Source organism: Acanthisitta chloris, unplaced genomic scaffold, assembly GCF_000695815.1.
Source record: "Acanthisitta chloris isolate BGI_N310 unplaced genomic scaffold, ASM69581v1 scaffold33134, whole genome shotgun sequence".
Lineage (NCBI taxonomy): Eukaryota > Metazoa > Chordata > Aves > Passeriformes > Acanthisittidae > Acanthisitta > Acanthisitta chloris.
The window spans coordinates 1-24,280 of NW_008668197.1; the positions used below are offsets into that span (position 1 = coordinate 1).

General features: G+C 39.6%; 2 protein-coding genes across 2 annotated transcripts in view; one reads left to right on the forward strand and one right to left on the reverse strand.

The window, feature by feature from the left end:
* Positions 1 to 2,181: 2,181 nt before the first annotated feature.
* On the forward strand, positions 2,182 to 8,812 carry ASF1A (anti-silencing function 1A histone chaperone; the record flags this gene model as incomplete). Its single annotated transcript, XM_009072804.1, has 3 exons — positions 2,182 to 2,298; positions 6,721 to 6,897; positions 8,467 to 8,812. Coding segments are annotated over 3 exons (507 nt in total), but the record flags the coding sequence as incomplete, so codon positions are not given.
* Positions 8,813 to 17,165: 8,353 nt separating this feature from the next.
* Positions 17,166 to 24,280, reverse strand: part of MCM9 (minichromosome maintenance complex component 9) — an 11,654-nt gene continuing 4,539 nt past the window's right edge. Inside the window, exons 4-8 of the mRNA XM_009072805.1 lie at positions 22,470 to 22,551; positions 21,339 to 21,539; positions 19,011 to 19,136; positions 17,710 to 17,829; positions 17,166 to 17,230 (exon numbers count right to left, since the gene is read on the reverse strand). Coding sequence (XP_009071053.1) covers positions 17,166 to 17,230; positions 17,710 to 17,829; positions 19,011 to 19,136; positions 21,339 to 21,539; positions 22,470 to 22,551 — 594 coding nt within the window. The remainder of the gene's footprint in view (positions 17,231 to 17,709; positions 17,830 to 19,010; positions 19,137 to 21,338; positions 21,540 to 22,469; positions 22,552 to 24,280) is intronic.

Consider the following 24,280-nt stretch of genomic DNA (forward strand, 5'->3'; position numbering starts at 1 on the left):
AGAGGGAGGGAGGGAAGGAGGGAGGGACAGCCGCGCTGGCGGGAACTTTAGGGGAAGTCTCGGCTGAGCTTAGGGTTTCCTCCAGGCCTTCTCCGCCTGTCTCCTGCCCTTTTGCAAATGACCGACGCGTTCTTTAGAGCTCTGCTCCATGCCCATCTCAGAGTTGCTGACTGCATCTGTGCAGTCCGTCTGGCCTCGTCTGAGGTACAGCATCAGACCCCTCGGTGGCAGGTGGCAGTGCCTGCCACAGGGGCTTGGTGCAAGGTGTTACTCTTTTCCTTCCAGTTGTGCACACTCCAGACTTAAAGTTAATCCCGGACAGTCGGGATGAGAAGGATTATGGATGGTGCAATACAGAAGTCTCAGCTTCCTTCCCCCACCTAAATGCAAGTTAGACTACAGGATAAATTTGGGATGAGTGCTGCTATATTTCACGTTTAAAAATAAGATTAAGCATAGCCTTTGTGTGCTTGATGGAAAGTTTGCTGACGCTGCCTTAGCTTTCCTGTGTTAATATGTCTATTTACTGTGCTGTTTTCAGCCAGTCCTGTCCAACACTGATCTCAAAATTCACAAACTCCAGCCCTCTCTTTCTTGAAGTATCCTCTCTTTCCTTTTCTGTATCAAGATACCTAAACAACATTAGGATCACTCTACTAAGTTAAAACTTACTTTTAAAAAGTCCTATTTTAGTACTAAATACTACTGGTTTAGAGTGAACTTTACACTGTTCTCCTAGAATAATGGCACAGGATGATGTGATAATCTTAAGCCTCACGTCTTATGAATAGTAAGTTGTCCTCGGATGCAAACAAGAGAGATGGTTAATTGTCCTGGATGAGTACCCTGCAGTACTGGCAACAGCTAGTACTACATGCTTAAAAGGTAAATAAAACCTCTGATGCAGTACCTGGTCAGTTGTGCTGTGCTGTATACAGAGGAGGAAAATCACTTCCCAAGCCCTGTTTATTGTGTTAGTTAAACCTGCATTGATGATAAAGATGATAAGCAGGAAGAATTCACTAATGAGGAAAGAGAGCTGCACTTCTAAATCAGCCAAGTTCTGTTAAAGTGCTACATGTTTTCTATGCTTAAGTTCCATTCCTGCATCAAGAAACCATAATATAGACCTTTGGGTTTTGCAGAGCATAGTAATCAGGTAAATGTAATTAGGGTACAGGTTTGTGCCTTTGCATAGACAATCAGGTCCATAAGGAGGAGGGGAGAAATAGATCATACAAGCTTTGAAGGTACACTTCTGAAGCAACAGTTTTGTTAAGAGAAGTGTTAGCCATAGTTTTCTCTAATGGTGATCTTTTATCCCCTCTTGTTTAGAACCCCTCAAAAATCTGTCTTTTGAGATTGGTTCCATATGTGTGTTTGCTCATGTGTTTTTGAATCAAAAAGAGAAGGTGCAAATCTGGCTCAGGAAGAACTAATGTGGCCTAATTTGCAACTTCAACTGCCAGACACCTGTGGGGGAGAGGCAGAGTTATAAAAAACTGAATTGTAAGAAATGTTTGGGTTTGGTCCATTATTCCATTTTAGGATGTAAATAAAGTCCAAGTAGGAGTATCTTTAAGAGTATAATCTAGTCATGCTATCACACCTTTACATACTTTGTGGGTTACACAAGTGACACCTGAAGGAACAGGGACATACAGTTAGTGTGCCTGGTGCTTCCACAGTGGGATTTCTTACTCCATTAACTGGCTTCCATGATCTGTGTGATTTCAGCTGTGTGGTGTATATGTGGAAGGTGGAAATTTGTTTTTTGGGAGGAGATGAGTATTCAAGGCACGTGATGCATTTTAGGTGTACCTAGGCATCATCTGTCTGCTGTGGCCATTCTGGCAGACTCTGAGGAGATGCTGAACACTGCTCCCAGTTAAGTCTCTGGGCCCTGTTCTCTGGATACAGTCTGAAAATTAACCTCACCATGAAAACAGAGGGATTCCTGTGGTACTAACTGACTAGAGGGAGGATGTGAGATGATCTGGTTCATAAGGACTGGGTCAGACATCAGTAAATCTGTGATTTGCTGGTGGTCCTTGTTATTTTAGGCCTGTTGCCAAAGAAGCAATTTTAGGCTACACAAAACTGGATGGGTAAGAGTGGAAGACCCTTAACTGTAATGGTAAATAATGTTTGTTGATTTTATTTTGTTTTTGTTTTGCTGCAGATCTGGAATGGAAAATAATTTATGTGGGCTCAGCTGAAAGTGAAGAATATGATCAGGTGTTAGACTCAGTTTTAGTAGGACCAGTTCCTGCGGGCAGACACATGTTCGTATTTCAGGTAAGATTGATATAACTGTTTCTAAAAGGGTTGTATTAATTTGTTTAGAGATGATTTTATCAAGGTAAGAGGCACTTGAAAAATAATTGTAAGCTAGAAAAATATTTCAGTCAGCTCTTCAGGTATGATACAGCTTCCTTTAAGCCTGGTCAGGAGCTGATACTTCTAGTCCCTGATACTTCCGTGGTTATGTTTTTCACTTGTGGTACCAATAATTAGTGATACAAGCACAGTTCCCATAGCTACTGATAATTTTGACGGGTCTGGTTAGTAAATATCTTGTAAATCACTCAGTAATTGACAGTGCCCAGTTACCTGGTTTACACCAGCACCATGAGGCTCAACTCTTGTGCCACTAGTGGCAGTTGCAGACAATCAGGAGCACTAGGTTAATATAGACAGGAACTTCAGAAGATCAGGCCAACAAATTAATTGTAAAACTCAGCCAGAACAATCAAGAAGTTAATTTCTATTTAACAGGATCCATGTTCAACCATGATGTTTGGATCAGCACACTAAATCCTAACAAAACACAGCCAATTCTAAAAGGAGACAGAAATCTAGTGGTAGATAGTAGGCATTTAGGACACAAGTGTGTAGATCAAGACTGTCCAGCAAATTCTAGAGCATGTGACAGTCCTATAAAATATTGCTGTTAAAGCCAAAAGTTAATAAGGAATAATGAAGAGAAAGAAAACAGGCAAAGAGCAGCACTAAAATGGCTAACTAGCCCATTGTGATTCCCATAAAAACTGAAGTGGACTTGCCTGCAGAGAAGCTCTTTTTTGTTTGTTTGGGGTGTGGTTTTGTTTGGGTTTTTTTTAATCTAAACTGTAATTTTGATTAAAACTAACACTTTTGTCTACTCTATCAAATACTAGATTTTTTTCTTCTAAACTGAGAGCAAAGTCCATTGGCTGAAAAATCAGACTGAAATTGAGTACGGCTTACTGTGGAAGAACCCTTCTACTTTCCCTTAACTATTTAATGGGAAATGCATTCTGGAGTGTGAGCATTAAAACACCCAGGAGTGCTAATGAATACACTTTCTTATTTTTCACCATTACTGTAACACTTTTAACATAACATCAGCATTTATGAGGCAACTTGATTAATCCTGTAAGTTCCAGGAAAGTTTTGGGTTTGGTTTTTTTCCTTAAAGGGCAAGTTAAGGGAATAGGATTAGGCTGGAGGTTAGGGCTATCAGCCACATACATGCAAATCAGTCTTGAAACATTCGTTTGGTTTTGGAACCAGGCCTAATTCTTCCACATCACAAATAAAAGAGATGTGTGACAAATGCATCGTTTATTAACAGGTTTTCCATTGTCAGGCTATTACAGCTCATTGGTCAGAAATAGGTGAACCTCTGTTGCCCTCAAAAGGGCTACCTTGTAGCACTGTATCCAGGAAAATCAGCTGGTGATTACAGTTCTGCTTTAAAAGATGCACTGTTCTCAGCTAAGTGAAAGATTCATTGTTGGTGGTGATGGGAAGGAGCAGGAAGCAGGTGCCTAAAAAAGCATGTTTTGGCTGTATGACTGGGAAGGTCTTGAGAATTAAATTTACTAGCCTTGCAGCTTCTGTGGGATGGACTCAGATTGTATCCTGGTTATTAATGACACTACAGCTAAATTAGGAGGAGATATGTAGACATTTTGCTTAGATAGGAGCAGGTCCTGTAAAAGACTCCTTTTACATGTGTGTAACTAACTCCTACCATGTGTTATATGTGTTAAAGTATCCCTTCTTGTTAGAAGTATTGTTGGTCTGAGTATATTACACTTCAGAAGCTCTGGATTTGAGGTGAGGGTAGGACTCAGCTCATGTGCACACAGGAGACCACCAAACTCAAAGTGCTGCTGTAAGTCTTTGCTGCTGACGACTGAAGCCATTTTATTCAGCAAACTGAAGCAGCCTGAAATATGGAGAGAACTAGCAAGGGAAGGCAAGAATGGGGCAAAGCACGGAACTGCAGGAGGCATATGATGCAAGGAAAAGAGATTGTGTTCACAAGGGACAGCATAAGGAAAGCACCTTTGCAGAGGCCTATAACATTTTCAGATAATAGGCTGTAGATTTTTCTAGATAAGAAAATGGCTGAAACAGCAGCTAAAATGGAGTACCACACAGATACAATGCCAAGGATGAGAAAACTACCTTTCTTGAAAGGAAGCTGTGTATCAGGTTGGGGGATTCAACCTTACATGCAGAAAGATGGATAGCTATTGTGCTTTTCAGACTTAAACAAGCAGCCTTTTTGGGGATTTTAAAACCATTTAAAAAGGTTTGAATAAGTAAAGGCTCACAGCTTGGCCTGTTTGTTTCTAAATGCCAAGATACACTAGTGAAACCTGATTTCTTCTCTCTGTGCACTTGGGGATTTGTAGTAAAATCACAGAAATTTCTTTTAGAAAATACAAGCACATAAAAAAATCACTATCTTTAAGTGGGGATGTGACCTGCACTGCCTACTGTGCAGTAATAGCTATGTGAATAAATGTATCATGTGGAAAACCTAGAAAATTCAAGACAACACTGAACGATTTAGTAAAATTCTTAAGTAATTTATAGCACAAGAGTGGCATCTTAAGATAGTGATTTTTATGCAAAAATAAATCTACTGCCTCTCTTTGCCCACCAAAATAGCTGTTTGCAGCTGCTTATTTATCACTTGATCATACCAAGCTTTTTTTTTTACTTCCACCTGTGTATGATCATTTGGTTCCTGAGTGATTAAGAGGTTCAACAGCAAAGTCAGAAAGTTCAAAATTTGAGAAAATGATTTTAAACAGTGTTCAGTGTCTGTTCCACACAGCAAAACAGTGCTTGAGAGTTAACTAGGATTAGAACAGAGTATTTCCTTGGATTCAGGACTGTGTCATAGGATATTACAAGACACAAAATGACAATAGGAGGGTGGAAAACTAAAATCCTACATTAGGGTATGAGTCTAGTTTCATGGGGAATTAAACAGAACAGTGTCCTTTTGCGATACATTAGTCTGTAACTGTGGGATTTAAAGTAATCAAATGGGTCTGGGCACCAGGCTGCTGATTTAATCTCTACCAGCAGTTCTTATGAGTTCTTACAGCTTCTGCACTTGTCTTACTCCTTGGTCATCTTTTCCATTCCCCTATGCAAGTTGTAAAATGAATTTGATCACTTTCTATTTCCTTCAGGGCTGGAGGAGGTTGTGTTGTAACCAGTTTCCTAGTTTCTTTTCCTCCCTCTGCTGTATTTCTACCTGAGAAATCTGACTCATCTAATTCTTCTGCAAAGTGCCTACAGCTTCTTGTGAAAAGCTAGACTGACTGCTTTGAAGGCTTAGAATTGAAGTAGCAAAGAGTAGAAGCCAGTGCTGCAGGAGCACTAACTCCCAAATTTCACCATGCTGGAGCATAGAAATACTACAGAAAAGCAGGGATGAGAGGGACAACAAAAGGAATTAATTCCATTTGTCCTCTGTCCTTAGGCAAGGTTTGTTACACCCAAACCATTCTAACTCACATTATTAATGTATCTTGTACTGGCTACATTGGTGTTCATTAATGATTTCAGATCTTCATGTAAAATTGTAAATATGAAGCTGTTTCACTATGCTTAGATTGCTGTTACTTTAAATCCTACAGCAGAATGAGGCATCACATATTTTATCTGTAAATGTGTAGTTAGGAAGCATTTTAAGGACTGATGTGAGCCACATTTTGTGAAGCAAGTTTTATTGATTAATAACTGCAGAGCCATGGTAAGTAGGGAAGATTATATGAGTTGCCTATAAATTAGGTTTGCATACTGGCTGAAAATATGTCAGGTGTCTTAGAGACATGATGCATTTACCCACATACATTTTAACAGGCATTAGGAAAAAGGTGAGAAAGTTTATTCCTTTTCTAGAAATCTGTGGCTCAAACCTCACTGTAGCCTGTCCCTGTTCTGGCTGAAGCATAAATTCAGTCTGTAGTTTTAAGGATTTAGCCTTGTTAAAAATACACATACAGACCAATTCAACCATGGAGGTTGAAAAAAAAATAAATAATGTTGCTCTCCTGAATTACCAGGCTGGGCTGGAGAACAAAGGCAGTGTAGGACTGCAGTGATGTTGGTACACCTGCTCGAACCACGGTTCAGCTGATCATGTATTTAAAAGCAGTTTTGGATCAAAGCTGTCTAATTGCCCATGAGAAATGTCAGCAAACAATACTGCTGTATTGTTAGTCTAGAGACAATTCTGTCTCTAGAGGATAGTGCCCTAACTCTAGGGCTGATGCTGTGAAAGCAGCTATATTATCTGGTTAACTTGAAGAACAATTTTAAATATAGGCACAACTCTGCTGCTAAAACATACTACTGCAGATTCCCCTGCTAGACAGGCGTGTGGTGTCAATTTTGTTGTAATTTATCTTTCCCTTTCACATCTAGGCTGACGCACCTAACCCAGGGCTTATTCCAGATGCAGATGCAGTAGGTGTAACAGTTGTGCTAATTACATGCACGTACCGAGGTCAAGAATTCATTAGAGTTGGCTACTATGTAAACAATGAGTACACCGAAACAGAACTGAGGGAGAACCCGCCAGTAAAGCCAGACTTTTCTAAGGTAAGGCACCTTTTGTTCCAGACACGTGTCAGAGGTTTGCTTATAGAAAGAAGGTTTTAAGAAACAAAACCAAACCCCAGGTGACTTCATAAAGTGCATGGAACGAAGCATCAAATAACAGAAAATACTTTGGAGAGACGAACTGCAAATAATGATGTAGTTGTCATAAATTTGGCTAATACTGAGAAGCCATAAACAATTTCCACCACCTTGATGATTTGGCTGTACTTCTACACTGATGGTGTGAAATAAACTGTTGGATTTATTTCCACCTGTACCACTTTTGTCAAAATGGCTCTGTTCTTCAGAAGGACAGAGTAATGTTTTCTTCTAGGCCCATCAACCTGGATCTAAGTTGTAGTTATCCAGCTGTTCTAGTGTCTAGGTTTTGCAAAATGGTAACAAACAAACTGAGGAGTAAGTTAAGTATAAAATGAGAGAAGATGGGTAACCTGGTAAGAGCAGGTTGGGTGATTATCTGATCAATGGACAACTTGACCAAGGAAGCATACAGATTAAGTTTAAAAAAAATATCTTTCATGGTAACAATTCAATCAGGAGTAGAATTAAAAGATGAAGTGAAATAGTAGTAGGTTTTCCTATACTTAATTTTCAGGGATCAGATACTCAGTATGTTTTTAAAATTACAGTTAATTTTGAGGATTCTTAGAGTTCTAATATGTTCCTTTCCTCTTTCATCTAAATCATAGACTTATTTGTTACTTTAGTTGTGAGTGCCAAAACGGTGACTTTCTTTAAGCACTTGAATTTAGAAATGCCTAGAACTACTTGTTTTTAGTCTCTGCTTATATAACTAGCTTTGCTCCTGTGGAAAAGATCAGCAAAAGCTCTCACCCTCCAGTTAAGTGTATATATAGTCTTTCACCCCTTTCAAGATAAAGAGAAAATGAGCATTTTCTGTCATGCGGCATACATAAACAAATACAACATGTTTTCAAAGGAAAATGAAGGCCAGCTGTGAGATTATCACTCACATGATATACCTAATTGTGTCCACTGCCACAATGTTACTATCTTCCAAATCGAAGTAATGTTTATACTTTAGAACTTTCAAAGTAGATAAATTCACTTAGTGAAATCAATCTAAAGTTCAGTAATTTAACTTAAGGATAGGTTGTACTTCTAAAGGAAGATGAGATGTTCATGGAATTGATTGTTACTGTAAATACTGTCAAGTTGATGCAAAATTTTCTGAAGTACTGTGGTTTGCAAAATCTTCGTGGGGATGTCATTTGCTTTAGACTAAAAACTGGATGAAATACACACTTAGGCTTCACTTGCAGAGCTCTCACACAGCCTTGACCATGTGGAACAGTTAACACAGCCCCTTGAGAAAGTGCTTATTTTGCTGGGTAGGATATTGCAGTAAATGAACAAATGGTGTGTGCTACAAGCACGTTTCTGATCCACTGACACTACCTGTAGATTCACATCGAGCAGAATTACCCTTTTAAACAAATTGCTTTACACAAATAAGGCTATGGGGAGTAAAAGGAAAAAAGTCTTTATGCATGTGAACTCTAATCCATGTATTTTCTTCTTTCTCAGCTTCAAAGGAATATTTTGGCATCTAATCCTAGAGTCACGAGATTCCACATTAACTGGGAGGACAACACTGAAAAACTGGAAGATGCAGAGAGCAGTAATCCAAATCTACAATCACTGCTTTCCACAGATGCATTACCTTCAGCATCAAAGGGCTGGTCAACATCAGAAAATTCACTAAATGTTATGTTAGAATCTCATATGGACTGCATGTGACTAACCACCATGGTTTTGGTACTGTATATGTGTTAAACTGTAAAAACAACCAGAACTATTTCCCTGAAATTCCATAAGTACATAGTTGACAAGCAATGTGAAGAACTTGTTTTAAAACATCCTGTAGAAAGTTTATAAAAAAACAAAACAAAAAGCAAAAAAAAAAACAAAAAACACCAAACCCCACAAAAAAACGAAAAACCCAACAAACAAAACAGTATTTGCAAAAAAACCAAAAACCCAACAAACAAAACAGTATTTGAGCAAATTGTGGGATATAAATACAACTATTTTTAAGTAATTGCCTTTTTTTCTAATGTGTTGTTCTATGTGGTCTAAACCAAACCTGATTAAAATAGACATATTCTCCCCCTTTACTTTGTAAGCACTATTAAAAGCTAAAAACAAAGGTTTAAAAGTTGAAACATTCAGGCAAAATGAAGGAACAATGCCATGTCCTTGTCTCTGATATCCAGATTGCCAAATATAAAGTGTCCTTTAATTACAGCTGTAGAAGAAAACTGTCATTAGAGAAAGTGCAAAGAAAAGTATCTTTTGTTAAAAAAAAAGTCCAAAAATGTCCTTTTGCTCTGAAAGCAGACAGCACAGTGTAATTTTAGGTGCAAACTTCTTTTCCTTTCAAGGCACATACTTGTTACTTAAAGCATGAAATCTGAGATTTACCATCTGCTGTCTTGGATTTTAGGACTTTTTTTTTTTATTGAAAAATCTGCTGCTGTTTAGTCAAACTGTTTTGTTCAGGGCAGTGTTCATGTGGATTTGGGTGGGTATCTCAGGAAAGAACCCTTTTTCAGCCACCCTAATAGCATACACAGTTGGTTGGAAGGATGCAAGCAATTACCAGAGAGTTGTAAGTGTCAAAAGGCAGAGCATGAGTGTCCAAAAATTGCTCTTCTGCAAGACTGTTATATACCACTGGTGGCTGGTATGTGTGTTTTCAGGTATGCTTTATTGTAGCCTTTTTCACTAGTAGTAAGGAGGAGTTTTGATGCTCTCTTCCATTGTGATTCTTTTGAAACACATGGAACTTACAATTCTGTTTTCTCTCTACCATCTAAGGCAATCCTATGCACTGATATAAATCAAGATTCAAACCCTGTTGTGGCAGGTATGACATACTCAAGAATACATTACTTGCCCTGAAGCTCTTGCACTGAGACATTCCTATTACCTGAGGCATCCCTGAAGATAAAAAGAACTAAGGAGTAAAGACTTAAGACATTATTGTGACACTAACAATTCAGTTATTCCTTCCAATCCTTGTTAACTTTATACATTTACTCTGACTGTGTGTGCATTTAAATTGTAATCTGTCATGCCAGATTACAGGAATATAGTTCTGCTAGTTACTTGTAACTGCCCGAATTGTGAACCCTTGCAGGTTCCAGGCCTTGGGAAAAAAGGGAACTTTCTTGATGACTGACAGTATAGCTGTGAATAAAACCAGAATGCTTTGTCTTCTCTTTCTGCGTTCTCTAATGGGGACGAAGATGTCCAAAGCAGTTAGTGCTTCTGTCTTTCCACATGATTAGTGAAATTGTCTTCATTTTGAACATGTATATTTTTTGAATTGGAATGACCTGATTTGAATGTACATGCACACGTTTTTTCTTTGTCTGGAAGTTCAGCAGTACCTAGAGTAGCTGAATGAATTAATGAAATCCATTAATATTTGGAACCTTCATTCTAATGTGTGCTCTTAAAAACCTCTCTGTAATTGTTTAAGATGGATTACTAGCAATTTAAAAATACTAACACACTAATATTGGTATGACATGACACAAAGAAGTGGCTCCCTAAACTAGCAGTTGCTTCACTTGGAGGCTGAAATTCTGTGAACTTTTGAGAAAGATCTTTCATTTTCAATTATATTGCAACTTTTAGGTATGCAGTGACATTTGGAGATTTTTCATGCACTTTATTGTTCTATTTATAAATCTATTTAAGATATCTCTTAAATGTAAGTATGTAAATAACTTAGTCATCTGCTGAAGCATTGACAGGCTTGTGAAGTCTGCCTTGAACTAAGGGCTACTGTGGCAGCATTTCAAACCCTTGCACCTACTGAATATTCAGATGAAAACATGATCAAGTACAAGCTGTAACTAGAATCTGTCCATCAGTTGCATGAAGGCTTTTTTTGAAGCATATGCCAAGTAGTGATGGAAGCAGAAAACCAGTTAACTTAGAGAAATTGGGAAGTGAAGCTCTGTTGTTTTGTTAAGGAGGAAAAAAGTCAACTCTGCACATGAACTTGGGTGCAATAAACTTCCAGATCAACTGCATGGCAGGAGCTGCAGTACAGTCTGGAATCACCTTACCTGATATACTGACATGTCCTAGATATAGGTGACACACCAATTGCAGGAAAAAGAATACTATGCTTGGTTAAATTGGAGAGGAACAGCCTTACCTCCTGACATTTGTAAGAAAAAGGGCATTTCTATGCTTTTTGAGAGGCTGGATGCCTCTCAGGTCTTCTGCAACTTTGTCCAGATCTTAGCAATGCAGACACTGTCTTCTGAGTATCTCATTTCTTGACTAAATCATATTCCAGCGATGCACAATTTGAGAAAAAAGTTCCAGAGACACCAAGCAGTATCACAGCACAAACTTAGTGGGTGCATATGGGGCATCTGTAAGGACTTGTCCCTGATCTCTCTGAGCTGTCTAACAGCCACACAGCCAGTGCTGACAACACAGCGTTACCATCTCAAGGTTGACAATGAATTCACTTTCCCACAAGCCTCTGCTTGCAGAGACCACCAGGATGCAAGGGACTGCCATGGATTCTCCTGACAGGACTGGTGATGCATCTTACTGTATCTTACCACAGACAGACTCAGTTCCATTAGAAGACTTGTCATAATGATTATCAGAGGTTATTCACGTACAGAGAAGTAAACAGGTCAGACAAGGTAACATTACAGATGAAAAACATGGGTGGGGTTTTTATGTCCATGTTGAAGAAAACTTGTCCATCTTAAAGTCACTGTGGTTTATTCATGCATCACCTTCAGTCTGAATTAGTGACACTCTTGAGTTTGAAGGGGGCAAAAAGGTTCCAGCTCCATCATATTGGAAACTGGTGAAATTTAATTTTTCCAGTGGTGTTGCAAGGCTGCACTGGTAAAGTCAACCCTTACTACTAAACTTCAATACTGTAGTAACCCAGAACTTTGCTACAATAACCACAGTAACTCTCTCACTCACATCTCAAGAATCCAGATTGTCTGGCAAGCTATAAACTAAGTCACAAAGAGAAATGTCATGATCTGACAGTCCATCATTCTCTTTGTAATGCCTCAACTGCTGGCTCTCCGGAAGTCAGCTCAGACTGGAGGCTGTCCACTTGCAGCCAGACAGAGATTGTCCCCTGCTATCTGAAAATGGTGGTAGGGAAGAAAAGGGAAAAAAACCAAAATGTACTCTGCATGTAGACTCCTGGCAAATCCTTATTTACCAGAAGACAGAAAAAGAGCAAAATTAACCAAATCTTGTGGCTTTTGTCTGGACAGCTGCAGGAGATCCTTCACAAACTTAGTTAACTACTCCAGCTCTTCTCCATAGCACAGTGGTCTGCAAGGTTACAGATTACCTCATTTTTTTGAGAGCCACAGAAGTTTGGTCCAGAGATGATGGGTTAACTGTTGCTGTGGTTGCTAGCTGAGGGCTCTGCTCAGTGCCAACCAGGAAGATGCAGCAAAACTGACAACTACATGTAAGGGATGGCAGTGTGTGTGGGGCTGTTCATGCTAGGCCTTCCCGTTTATGTTTCTAGTTCTACTTCTGAAGAGCTGGTCTGGTAGTGTGTGATGTGAGAGCAGGGCTGGAGAAGATGGGGTGGAGGTAAATTTGCTTGATTTTTTTGGCAAAGAAGAATATCTAAGGAAGAAGAACCAGCTGGGAGTCACTAGAGAGGCTTTATTAAAGGCAAAACCCAGGCTTCTCTGTGGCACATAGAAAGCAAAGGCCCTTTCAGGAGGAGATGGAGGGAGGATACATTTCATTTCCATCTCCAGGTAATGCTGGTTTGGAGGCATGGCTAGGTCCTCACTGCCTGCGGCATGAGGGATGTGACTGACTTACCTGCAGATAGAGAAAATCTGAGGAAGGAGGTGTGTGTGCTGCAGAAGGGCTACACCAGATACAAGAGATAACAGCTACATGTTAACAGCAGTGTTAAGAACTGGCTGAAATGTCACAGGAACTTCTTGTATCTCCCTGCAGAACTGCCCTGGACCATGAGATAAGGAGGCCTGCCTTTCAAAGTAAGGGTCTCCACCAGTTTGTCTTATCTCACTAGAAAGGTGGGGCAGACCTACACTGATACAAACTGGAAAGAAGCAGGGGCTGCATGGTATGGTAAAAATCAACTGCCATTGCAACAGCTGGATGGAAAAGTCTGATGAAGGCTGGCCTGGATGGAACATAACAGAAGTGTGTAAGACCTGAAATCTTCATCCAGTATGACAAAGATATTGCTCCTGCAGTATTTCCCATCCATCCTAAGTACAGGTCTTCAGGTATGGATGTATGAGCAGACCAAGTTTTTTAAAGACAGATATCTACTTGGCTAAATAGGCTTTGGCATGCAGGTAGTCAAGGTAAGCTCTCTCTCAGGACAAAGCCATCTTGGAGCAGCATTATTGAGAGGAAATTCAGGGAACATTAGGATCTGCAAGAGATGAGATGTTACAGATGGGACATACCTCTGACCACATTTGATCACAACTTTAAATTTCACTCCTTCAAGAAGTCTAGCAGAATTCCGAGAGTTAAGGCCTCTTCAGCCTGAGGTCCAGCCACTGAAGGAATGGCCAGTGAAGCCGTGCTCTCAGGAAAATATTTTAAAGGTACATACTGATAGAAAATACTTCATGTACAATTATAACTATTCAGGAAAACAATCCCATGGTAGAAGTGAAGATTGGAGAAGAGCAGCCTTAAGGCTGCATCTGTATTAATAACTTTATCAGGAATAGGGTATGAATCCACAGTGGAAAACTGTTTGCTGGCTCTGCCTTGGCTTGTATCAACTAGGGAATGCCCAGGGACAGTTTGGGGACCTACAAAGAGGGAAAAATATCTCCAGTTTCAGTGTCTTGCATACCTCAGGATACTGACACCATGTACTCTATTTATAACCACAGCTGGATGGCTCATGTCAGCCACTTTGAATGGGTTTCTAATGGATCAGAAGAGACAGCTGTTAGCACCTGGAACCTGCCTAGCAGTTTATGTGAGTGAAAAAAAATAAAGGTGGTTTCCCCTGGAGTCAGTTCCCTTCAATGAAAAGAAAGAAAAACAGTAGCAAACTGCTGTTAGACATTACCAAGTGTCATCAGAAAGTGCTCCCAAGGCTTTGCAGAGGCTGTGAGAGGAGAGGCCAGAAGGCTGCATCTCATACAGCTCAGAAAGGCATGTCACACAGAACTGGAAAGCTGGAGAAACAGCTGATAGTCTCCCAGATTTTTAGGCAAGCTGTTCTAAATACAGTTCCCAAAACTCCTTCAGCAGTCTGTCTGTGCAGGGATGCAACACCAAACAAAACTTTCAGAAATGTGAACAGCCAAATATGGAAGCAGTGGAATGACTGGCCTGGATGTCCATCAGCAGCAGGCACGTGTTGGTTCCTGTCCCTATGGAGTTAAATACACCACTCAATTGCTGCAGATCTCAAGCTCCAGACAGAAATGAAATATTTTCTTACTAGTGATTATCTCATGCAAATATGCATAAGCAGCAGTATGGGTCTAGGGACTGCAAGACAGTTGGTTACACTCAGTAGTAAGGTGAGAACTCACGGAGAGATTTTGTTAAGCCTCACTAAGCCTCTATGGAAAACTGCATGTCAATTTCTAAAAATAAAAGATAGCTGAATGACTCTCAGATGGGAGTCTAGTGGGGACCATGAACTGAGCCTGTAAAATATCAGTGTAGACAGAACCAAACAGTGGGACAGACAGTTCCCTCATCTCTTACTTACAGATCAGAAAGTCCTACAGTAGTCAAATAAATTTCTGCCATGGAGCTGTTGCATGCGGATCAGAAAGTCCTACAGTAGTCAAATTTCTGCCATGGAGCTGTTGCATGTGGGCTGGTCTGGCTGCCAGCTGCCATTAAAGAGATGTGGGAGGAGCAAACCCCAGGTCCTCATATAAGTCCTGCCACTTGAAAAAACTCAACAGAAAATTTCGACTAAGTGTTTGCAAGAAAAGCAACCTAATAAACCAAGTAAAGTCAGAAACATTATTCAGTGAGTGGAGGTATGTTTTTTCAAACCAAAGAGTGGATTATGGGTCATTTGTAAGGGCTGTTTGCAGCAAACAGACAACTTGAGCCTGCTGGTGAGAGAGAAAGATGAAGGTCTTCCATACCTTCACCAAGAGAGCAGGGCATTCTCTTGGGTCCTACCTGATGAAGCACAGACATAGTTTAAAAAGTACAGGGGAAGGCAGGAACCTGACTGAAAGAGCCTAACAGAAAATAAAGCTGCAGAGTTAGGTCATTTTTCTAAAGTTCTGCAAGGCAATTCCAGTTAGGTCTGGATGGGTTAGTAGGCTGCAGCAGGCACAAAACACTGCAGGGCCCCAGAGGATCACAGTGGATTCCAAAGCATGTGATACCTAAGGTAGAGCAGGAAAGAAAGGGAATTTTACACAAGGAGAATGTTAATGATCTAATATGCTGTCCTGGTACAAATAAATGCTTGTAGAGAAAAACCAAGGAAAACTGATATGATAGACAGTTTTGGAAGCAGTGTTTTAATTCTATGGGTGTTAAATATCTTCTGTCCTAAACCAGTACTGGATGGGGAAAGGGTACAAGACATGTTAATCTTACCAAAGGTTGGTTAGATATCAGCAGTTTTCTCTACAAGAGGGATCCAAATGGAAACAGCTTTTAGCACTTCTCCAGAGTTAACCAAATCCCAGGTGTGTCTTTTGGCCCATGTGGACTGTAATCCCAGAGCCAGCAATTAAATACAATCCAGACTGCTTTTTATATAAAGTAAGGAACCAGCTGAAACTTACAGATTTAGTATCTGCACACTGGAGGGAAAAATGTGCACTAGGACTGTCCTCTCATGAGAAAACAGAAACTGGTAATTCAAAGTGAGTGATTATTACAAGGAAAGTGAAGCAGTTTAATAGTTCTCCAAACTCATAATTTGAAAATTCTGCACAAAGACCAAATTGACAAAAATCAATGTTAGGTACACTACAAAGAGATCTATAAGTAAGACACTCCTTGCACAGGAAAGGCAAAGAAAATAATTCATACAACCAAACTCGTTGTCAAGAAATTAATGCTTTAGTCCAGCAGTTCTAGCTAGGGAAATGTTCCCTGAAATTAAGAGCTTTTAAGATTTCTTGATAGGCACTCAAGTTTCACTTGTGATAAGGGTCCTAAAGAATTCTAAGGTGGAAATTTGGTGCACCTGCTGTCAGATTTTGGGGAGGGAATCTGGGAGAGCACAAAGTTTTTTAAAATATAAGGAATGTGAAATGTAGGTGATCTAAAGGCCCAAGACAATCCTTTCATGAGATGAATCTTCATCTCCACGCATCACTGCAGCACATATACCACACTAAGCTTGTAAACTGCAATATTGGTTTTCAGGGAAATGTCTTTGAACCTAGCTATTATGGCTGAGCTGGAAACCAGGTCATATGGAAGATGAAGCACAGGAGGGAGACATGGTGAAGAAGGCAACAGCAACACCAGAGGCCAAGAGCAGCTGAAACAGGGAGATCACTACTGACAAAAGCAGGCAAAGCCACATTGAAACACATGGCAAAATTTCAGTCCAGGTCACTCTCAGTCCCCTAGTAAATCCAAAATTATCCAGCCTGTTCTTTCTTACACAGAACAAAAAGTGGAGAAAAGGTTATGCTGAGCCAAAATTTTCTCTCTGGTTTCTCTCCAGACCTATTTGTCAACAGTTTGAGTGGGGAATCAGAGGCATATGTGTTTCATAAGAAGTTCCCTGCACATAAGAGTGTGTATGTTCAACATCACGTTCAAATAATGCTGTTTCCCAGACATAAAATGAAAAGCATCACTTTCTGAGAAATATTCAAGTTGCACATACTAGATGAGACACTGGGATTTGACCCTAATTACTTTGTGATTTTGAATGTACAAGTAATATATTTATCTGTTCATGTAAGGTCATTTGCAGAAATAATCTGACCCTGCACATTACCCCCAGAAGAGGAGGTAAAGATGCCTGGCACTCAGAGCCAGCTGGGACATACCTAATTTTAACAAAAAGAAGGAAAAAAAAGAGAAAAAAAAGAAGAAAAGAAAGCAGTTAATTTTAACTAAAAGAAGAAAAAAAAGAAGAAAAGAAAGCAGTTGCTCTCTGAAACCATCTTGATGAGTAAGAAATAATTCCTCAACACCGGTGAATTTCCAGAAAGTAAACAGAACACACAAAAGAACAGGAGAGTATCTGTTCAGGAGAAACCAAACGATGCTGGCCCATCACATGGCATGAGCTCTGGAAAGGTGTCATATTTGTCTAAAAGAAGAAAAAAAAGAAGAAAAGAAAGCAGTTGCTCTCTGAAACCATCTTGATGAGTAAGAAATAATTCCTCAACACCGGTGAATTTCCAGAAAGTAAACAGAACACACAAAAGAACAGGAGAGTATCTGTTCAGGAGAAACCAAACGATGCTGGCCCATCACATGGCATGAGCTCTGGAAAGGTGTCATATTTGTCACAGCTGGGAAAACACTCAAAATACAGGTCCAGCTCACCCTCTGCTAGCAAAGCATTGAGAGGTGCCTCTGGACTAGGCTTATACGGTTCTCTGTGAGAAGGTCATCACAGTCTGCCCTTGTGCAGAGAGTCATATCAGGCCTCATACACCTCTGCAGTAGCTCTCTGCTTTAACTGTACTCATGCAAACAGAGCACATATGTTTATATACATAGCAGAATTCTATATAAGCATACTTGAGGGAAAAAAAAACCTGTTCCAGCTGAAGAAGCACATACCTGCACTGGTAGATCCAATTCCTGCAGTAAGCACAGAGCGTGGCATAATCTTTGCTGCATACTTGAGGAACTGAGATTTCCCTGTACCTGGGTCTCCAACCAACAAAAGATGTGATTCACCTTAGGGGAAAACATTGATGTAGGAGTAGACAGTTCATATACAGAGAAACACATACACTTTCAGATTAAATGATATTTGTCTTTATTCACCTAACATATACACCTACATATACACTACAATATGCAATTCTGTTTGAGACTGAACTACTTGTTTGGTGTGAAAAATACATTGTTTAATACCAGCATCTGGTCATATTGCTGCACCCAAACCAAAGATTTACTATTAAATAGTTTAAAAGTATTTTAACATACTGTCTGTATTTTAGGACACTCATTTCTCAGACTCAGCTGACTCTTGAACATGAAACAAAAGGCTACCAGGTTTTAGTTAGCATCCAGTCACAACTACTGCAAAATGGACTAATAAAGTCAGCAGGTTGTTTTTCTTAACTAATTCTGTTACGTTGCCAACAGTTACACAACTTTGTAATTTCAAAAAATGAAATTACAAAAGTAAATAATTTGATAGTACATTCTCACTGAAGTGCTCTAAAATTATTTCATTGTCTTCTACAAGTAGTGATATGACTTCAATACAAATATAAAGGCTATGATATTACTTCAATACAAATATAAAGGCTATGATTTTATGTAGCTGCTGGAGCATACAGAAAATCCTGTATTTTAGAATTATTATGACCTACATGGATTATGACCTGCATACCACCTGGCACACGGCATATTTGCCATCTAATAACAACAGAAGGAGAATCAGCAGGCAGATAACTTGGAGTTACAGAACTAAGTAAGATGTGCTGACAATCACAGATGGAAAAGTCTGGCATTAGGAAGTAAAATGAATCCTTTAATTTTTCCTTTCAATGTACTATAGTGATCCACATTAAGGAAACATTAAGATTCCATCCTTTGATGTCAAATACTGATGGGAATATTCTACTAAAAATCATTTCAGAACATTGCTTATACAATAGAAAGTGAGTTTATGTTTTAGCTAAAACAGCTGCCTCTAATATTCTCTTAATGGAGTCCTAACAGTCTGCTTCTGTGGGGTTTTATCTGGGAAAACTTGAAACAAGAAGAGGAAGTCTAGACAGCCACTTTATTTGTCTGAGATCCTGGAAGAATGCTCAGGATTAATCAGAAATTGTTCCCACGCAAGTATGCTACTGAGACCTTACTGGTCTTGGAAAGGATGGGATACTGTTAGAAACAATACTAACCTCTGATCCGAGTTCCAGTGGCATCAATCCTCTGCACACCCCCAGCAAGCACCATGGCTACAGCCAGCTTCACCAGGTACAATCCAAACACTTGAGGACACAAGCTAGCCAAAATTTCATTCCTCCCTAAAACAGGAGCAAAAAATGGCACTCAGCACTGCCCCAGGAGTAAAAGTGGGTTTCCCACAGAGTCCTATGTACACTGACAAATAATTTAGGCCTTCTTCAACAAGAGGAACAGGGTAGGGAGAAAATTTATTATTAGTAGTAGTAGTAATATATTTTTTAAATAGGACCCAAAGCAATTGTTTGATCCAAACTTCCTTCGTTATAAAGAAGTTAAGTAAGTCTTTCACAGTCACAAAAGCCAATCCTATTGCAATTTAAGGAATGTATAGTCTGGATAGCAGGAGAAAAGGCCCTAAGGAAATGCCATTGTGCAAATTCTTTTGTTTCACAGTTAAAAGCATAGGGGCTATGAAACCTGATGTTTCCAGACTTGAAAATATCCCCTTGAAAACTGATGTATTGTACACTTAAGAAAACTAAGCAAACTTCTTGAAGTATTTTGTCCTAAACCTGTACACACATAGTATGGCTCATTTTCTCATCGTTACCTTCAATCTCCTTCTCCTTTGACCCTTCCTGTCACAAATCCCTCTCCTCCTCCCTGCCATAGTCTCTTTCCAGCAACATATTATTTTGATGTGCTATGACAATGCTGATGGCTTGGAAGATATGTAACAGAATTAATTCTGTCCTTTGAGATTCTGACACTACCAGCACGTAAGGGATCACAGGTTTAATGCCACGTGTTACTCTCATTGCTAGGGAATAAAAGAGAGTGACCAATTTTGAGATCTTAACTTCATGTTTCCAATTTAGATGCAAGTACATGGTACTGACAAAATATGTAGGCACTTAATAGATGACTTGAGGCACATGTGTTTCTTGTGGAGGTTTTCTGAAGGAATTAACACCTCTTTGTCTGCCCAAATGCAAAATTTTAAAAACTTTGTTCAGCCATAGCATAATTCAAGATTTAACTCCACAGTTAGGAGTTAGCATCAGGAAGTGACATAAAATGCAGTAATACCTACTATTATCTCTAGAAAAACAGTAACTGTGCACATATTCTGTTGTGAAATGGCCTATACCTTAGACTCCTTAGTCAAGTTTTATCTCTGCCCTCAATTTCCACTCAAATTCAGACAAACAGGGTCCTTCAAATTTCCACCTCAATCTTCGTGTAGCCACTTCATATTTATTTATTCAGAATGGGTAATATTACATAAAATCACATTGCTACCTGCAGGCTTCCAAAAATTTTCCTGAGAATGACAGAATAAAGGAGACCTTCAAGGAAGATCCTGAATTACTTTCTGGACATTTCTAACCAGAATGATAAGAAATATTCTTGTTCCAAACAGCACAAGGAAGAAATGCTATCGTTGCAAACAGCAGGAGGCAAGAAATTAAACTGCTTTCCAGGAAATGCAGTTCTAAGGAATCTTTATCAATAACAGGATCTGCAGTTTCTTATGTGAGCGGGCTAATTTGGGGGATGTTCCCACTGGCCTTTCCTCCTCTTTGCCCTTTAAGAAGAAAGACTATTCCCTTTCCAGGATTTTACAAGACACAGTGTCAGCCTAAAAGAGTTCAGTGACAGACCCTAAAGAGTCCTGGCGTTGAGAAGGCAGCACAGAGTTCCAGACACAGCTCCTTGCTAATTCCAAGGTGGTTGACTGCAGATCATGGTAAGTTTAGGACTCAGTGTTCTAAACACTCTGACTGTTCTGGAAGCCACTGTGAACTGGGAGGCTTCACTGCACTTAAATTATGGGTCTAGGCATCCAAGAGTTACGTTAAGGATAAGATGTGCTAAGCTCTACAGTAAAGATGCACAGCTTAATTTGGGACACGGAGACAGTGAGTCAGATCTCTCGCCACAGTGGCAACAGCTATACTGACTAAAGCAGATCTGGTCCATGCTGTTTCTTCTAAGAGGTATGCTGCTTCTTTCTTGATTAGAAAAGACCTTTTCCCCCCTGATACTTGTATTATTTCTCATTTCTTGTTAATAAATGTTACACAAAATACTTGAGTAGAAAGCTCAAAAGAAGAAAGATCTTTGGCTTGGCCCTTTGCCCCCCAAGTATTATTAAGAGTAATATTAAAGTAAGAACTTCTTATTCCTGTACTGGAAAAAATATATCCTTGATGAATGGGTAGTGGGACAGGATAATGGGGGAAGAATGTGTTCAGTCACTCATTTTCACTCCTGATTTCATCTCCATGAGATCAGGTGCCCTACTTTCAGCTACTAACCTGCTAAGGGATCATTCCTATGCCTTTCCCAGAAGTCTTCAAATTCCTTGCGAACTTCTTCATCAATGACAATCCCTGCTAGCTGCTCATTGTTCACTTTAATATAGTTGGCTTTTAAAGCAAGCTCCAAGTCACAGCGTGCACCCTCATGGAAAGGTTTCCACCTCTGCATTACCACTCCGTACACGGTGATGTCATCTCCTGGAGTAACAACCAAAATTAGTACAGTACCATCTGAGTTGAGACATGCAGATGGGTCAGAGAGCTGTAATGCATAATAATGCCATTGAGATCCTGTGTTACAGTGCATCAGGTTAAAAAAATTCAACAACAAAAAGCAAAACTTCCTGCAGTTACAGGAAGTCTAAACCAAAGATAAGGTAGATTCCTACCACACCTGTGGTAGGAAGTTGCTACGTCTTTCTACTTGTGTTTAAGGGGGATGAGTTATTGAAGGTTTACCTCTACTTCCTCATTTTAAAGAATGCAGTAAACTGCAGAAACTCTTTCAATTAGATTGACCATAGGAAAAATTTTGTCAGAACTTATGTGACTAGTAACTTTTGTGTTGAATTCCAGAATCACTCATTAACATTCTGGGTACACTGTTCTTCTGAGAAAGTACAATCAGCAATTACTTTCTTGTGGAGATGTGCCTATCTGAGAATTTTTATGCCATTCTTCCTATAGCATCCTGCCAATTAGCTTCCTCTTTGAATGCCAAGTAGCTGTTTTTCACCTGCAGCACTCCTGAGACAGGAGGTGAGGTTATCTGGCTCTCTGAACCCACAGAGGGGCACCACACGCCATGTGATGGTGTGAACCAATTTACTTGAGAGGTTTGGTGTTCTACACTAACAAAATTTAATATGCTTTTTGTATGTCACAACACATTACTTATTGAAACTGATCTGTCAGACAGTCAAGATCTAACATGGGGATGCATGACATTTTCTAGAACTGTCTTCTACTGCCATGCTAACGTCCAGCCTGAAACAGCAACGTGACAGGTGAACATACCTCACTCGACAAGCCATCGGTGCTGACAGCCTGCTTGACAAGGATTCACCTCAAGTGGAAAAATAAAAATGCTTGTGGTACAAACATAAGCAATATATGCTGTATCCTCACCAGACTTGCAACTGTCCACTAAGTCATCTTCCAGAACAACCACCATGCAACGTGGGATGCTTCCAACAGACAGCCTTTGAACCTAGGAGATAGGGAGCAAAAGGGTTTCTTAAGAACAGCACCTTTCAAAAGCATTTATAGCTGCTCTGGCTTAAGGATCTACATTCCTTTCCTGGAACTGAGGTCAGTCCTTGTTTTTATCACAAAATTTACAGTAAGGATGCCACTGCTGCTGTGGACCTAACAATGAAAGTCTAATGCTGATATTAATGGAAATGAAATTGAGTATTAAGTTAGCTGAAGGTGCTCAGTGCTGGGAGATGCTGTATGATTTCAATATCCTGCTGGAGAAAGCTCACTAAAACAGGTCATTTGAAAGAGCTGATTTTTTTTTAAGATTATAATTTGAGTTATTATTAGATACTTCCTCAATATGCAAAGTTGACTTTGGGTGCTGAAGCATGTCAGATAACCCTTCACTGAAATATATGCTGAGAGAACATGCTCTGTATTTTTCTGGTATTTAACCGTAATTTGACAGTTTAAGTTTACAGCTAGGTCTCAAGGATTAAATAAACAACAGGAAAAAACAAATCACACACAACCAGAGAAATGTGTATTGATGAATGTGCCAGTAACTCCTACAGTTCTTTTTCTTTTCTCCAGGGCAAAGTCTATGCAATCTTTTTCACAGCCTATTTCCAACCAGCAATCTTCCCTTTCACACTTGAAACTTGCAACAGAGTCTCCACTGCACAGGAACAACAGCCAGAAGTACCTTTTCATTCTGCAGCACAGGTCATACATGCTAGAATTCTAGATTTATTCACTCTCTAGTGCCTAGGAAGGTTAATTCACCCTTGTGTATTATCTAAATGGCCACAGGCAGTTCACATCACTGTCAGTACTGGTGGCCCATGTACAGTCAGCTGCAGAGCTCAGTAGGAAACACAAGTCAAATTCACTCCTGGTTTAACTTTACTGTGTTTAACAAGGCCACATTGCTGGAAATCCTTCCTACCACAGAGATCTGTGTGTCACACAGCAAAACAAAAAAAAAGTTAGAGAGATTTCCCATATGGCAGAAACAATCAATATATGAACATGCAACATAAGGCTTATTTCCTAGAAAGTGTTATTCCCTTACTTTTTTTCTGCTATTCTGAACTTTTAAGAGCTTCATTTCTAATTTCATACATTTCTGTTCTCATACATCTTGCATGTAGATGGGCACCACTATCCTCTTACTTTATAAAATCAAACCCCTGAAACAAATGAAGACATCTTAGAAAAGATTTATGAAAAAGACACTGAAACATTGCCTGCAATATACCCTGCTTATTCTCAGTTTTCATACGAGTGTGGATTTTCCTGTGCCAGTTACATCTGAGTTATGCACTACCGTAAATGCTTCTCACTCTACCATCTTGGCTGTACTTTCACCCAGGGCTATCATCAGAAAACAAATGCAAATTCTGTAAGGATCACCTATGCAGTAACTGTCGAATTCAGCATTGGCTGAAGGGAAGAGACATTTGCAGACATCATGTACTGACCACACTGCACAGCTCCAGCTGGGCCTGGCCAAAACTGGGCTGGCTAGTCAACATGTGGCTTAAGTTTCAACTCTCTGACTGGAAATCTCCAACCAACAGGCTGCCTGGCTTCTTTTAGTTGTATAAGGCATTTGCTTTTAACAACAGTAGAATCTGTAAAACTTTTCTATTTATCTTAGTATGTAAAACATAACAATGAAAATGAGCTAATCTTAATTCTGATGTAAGCATGAGCAGCCTTATTAAAATTACTTC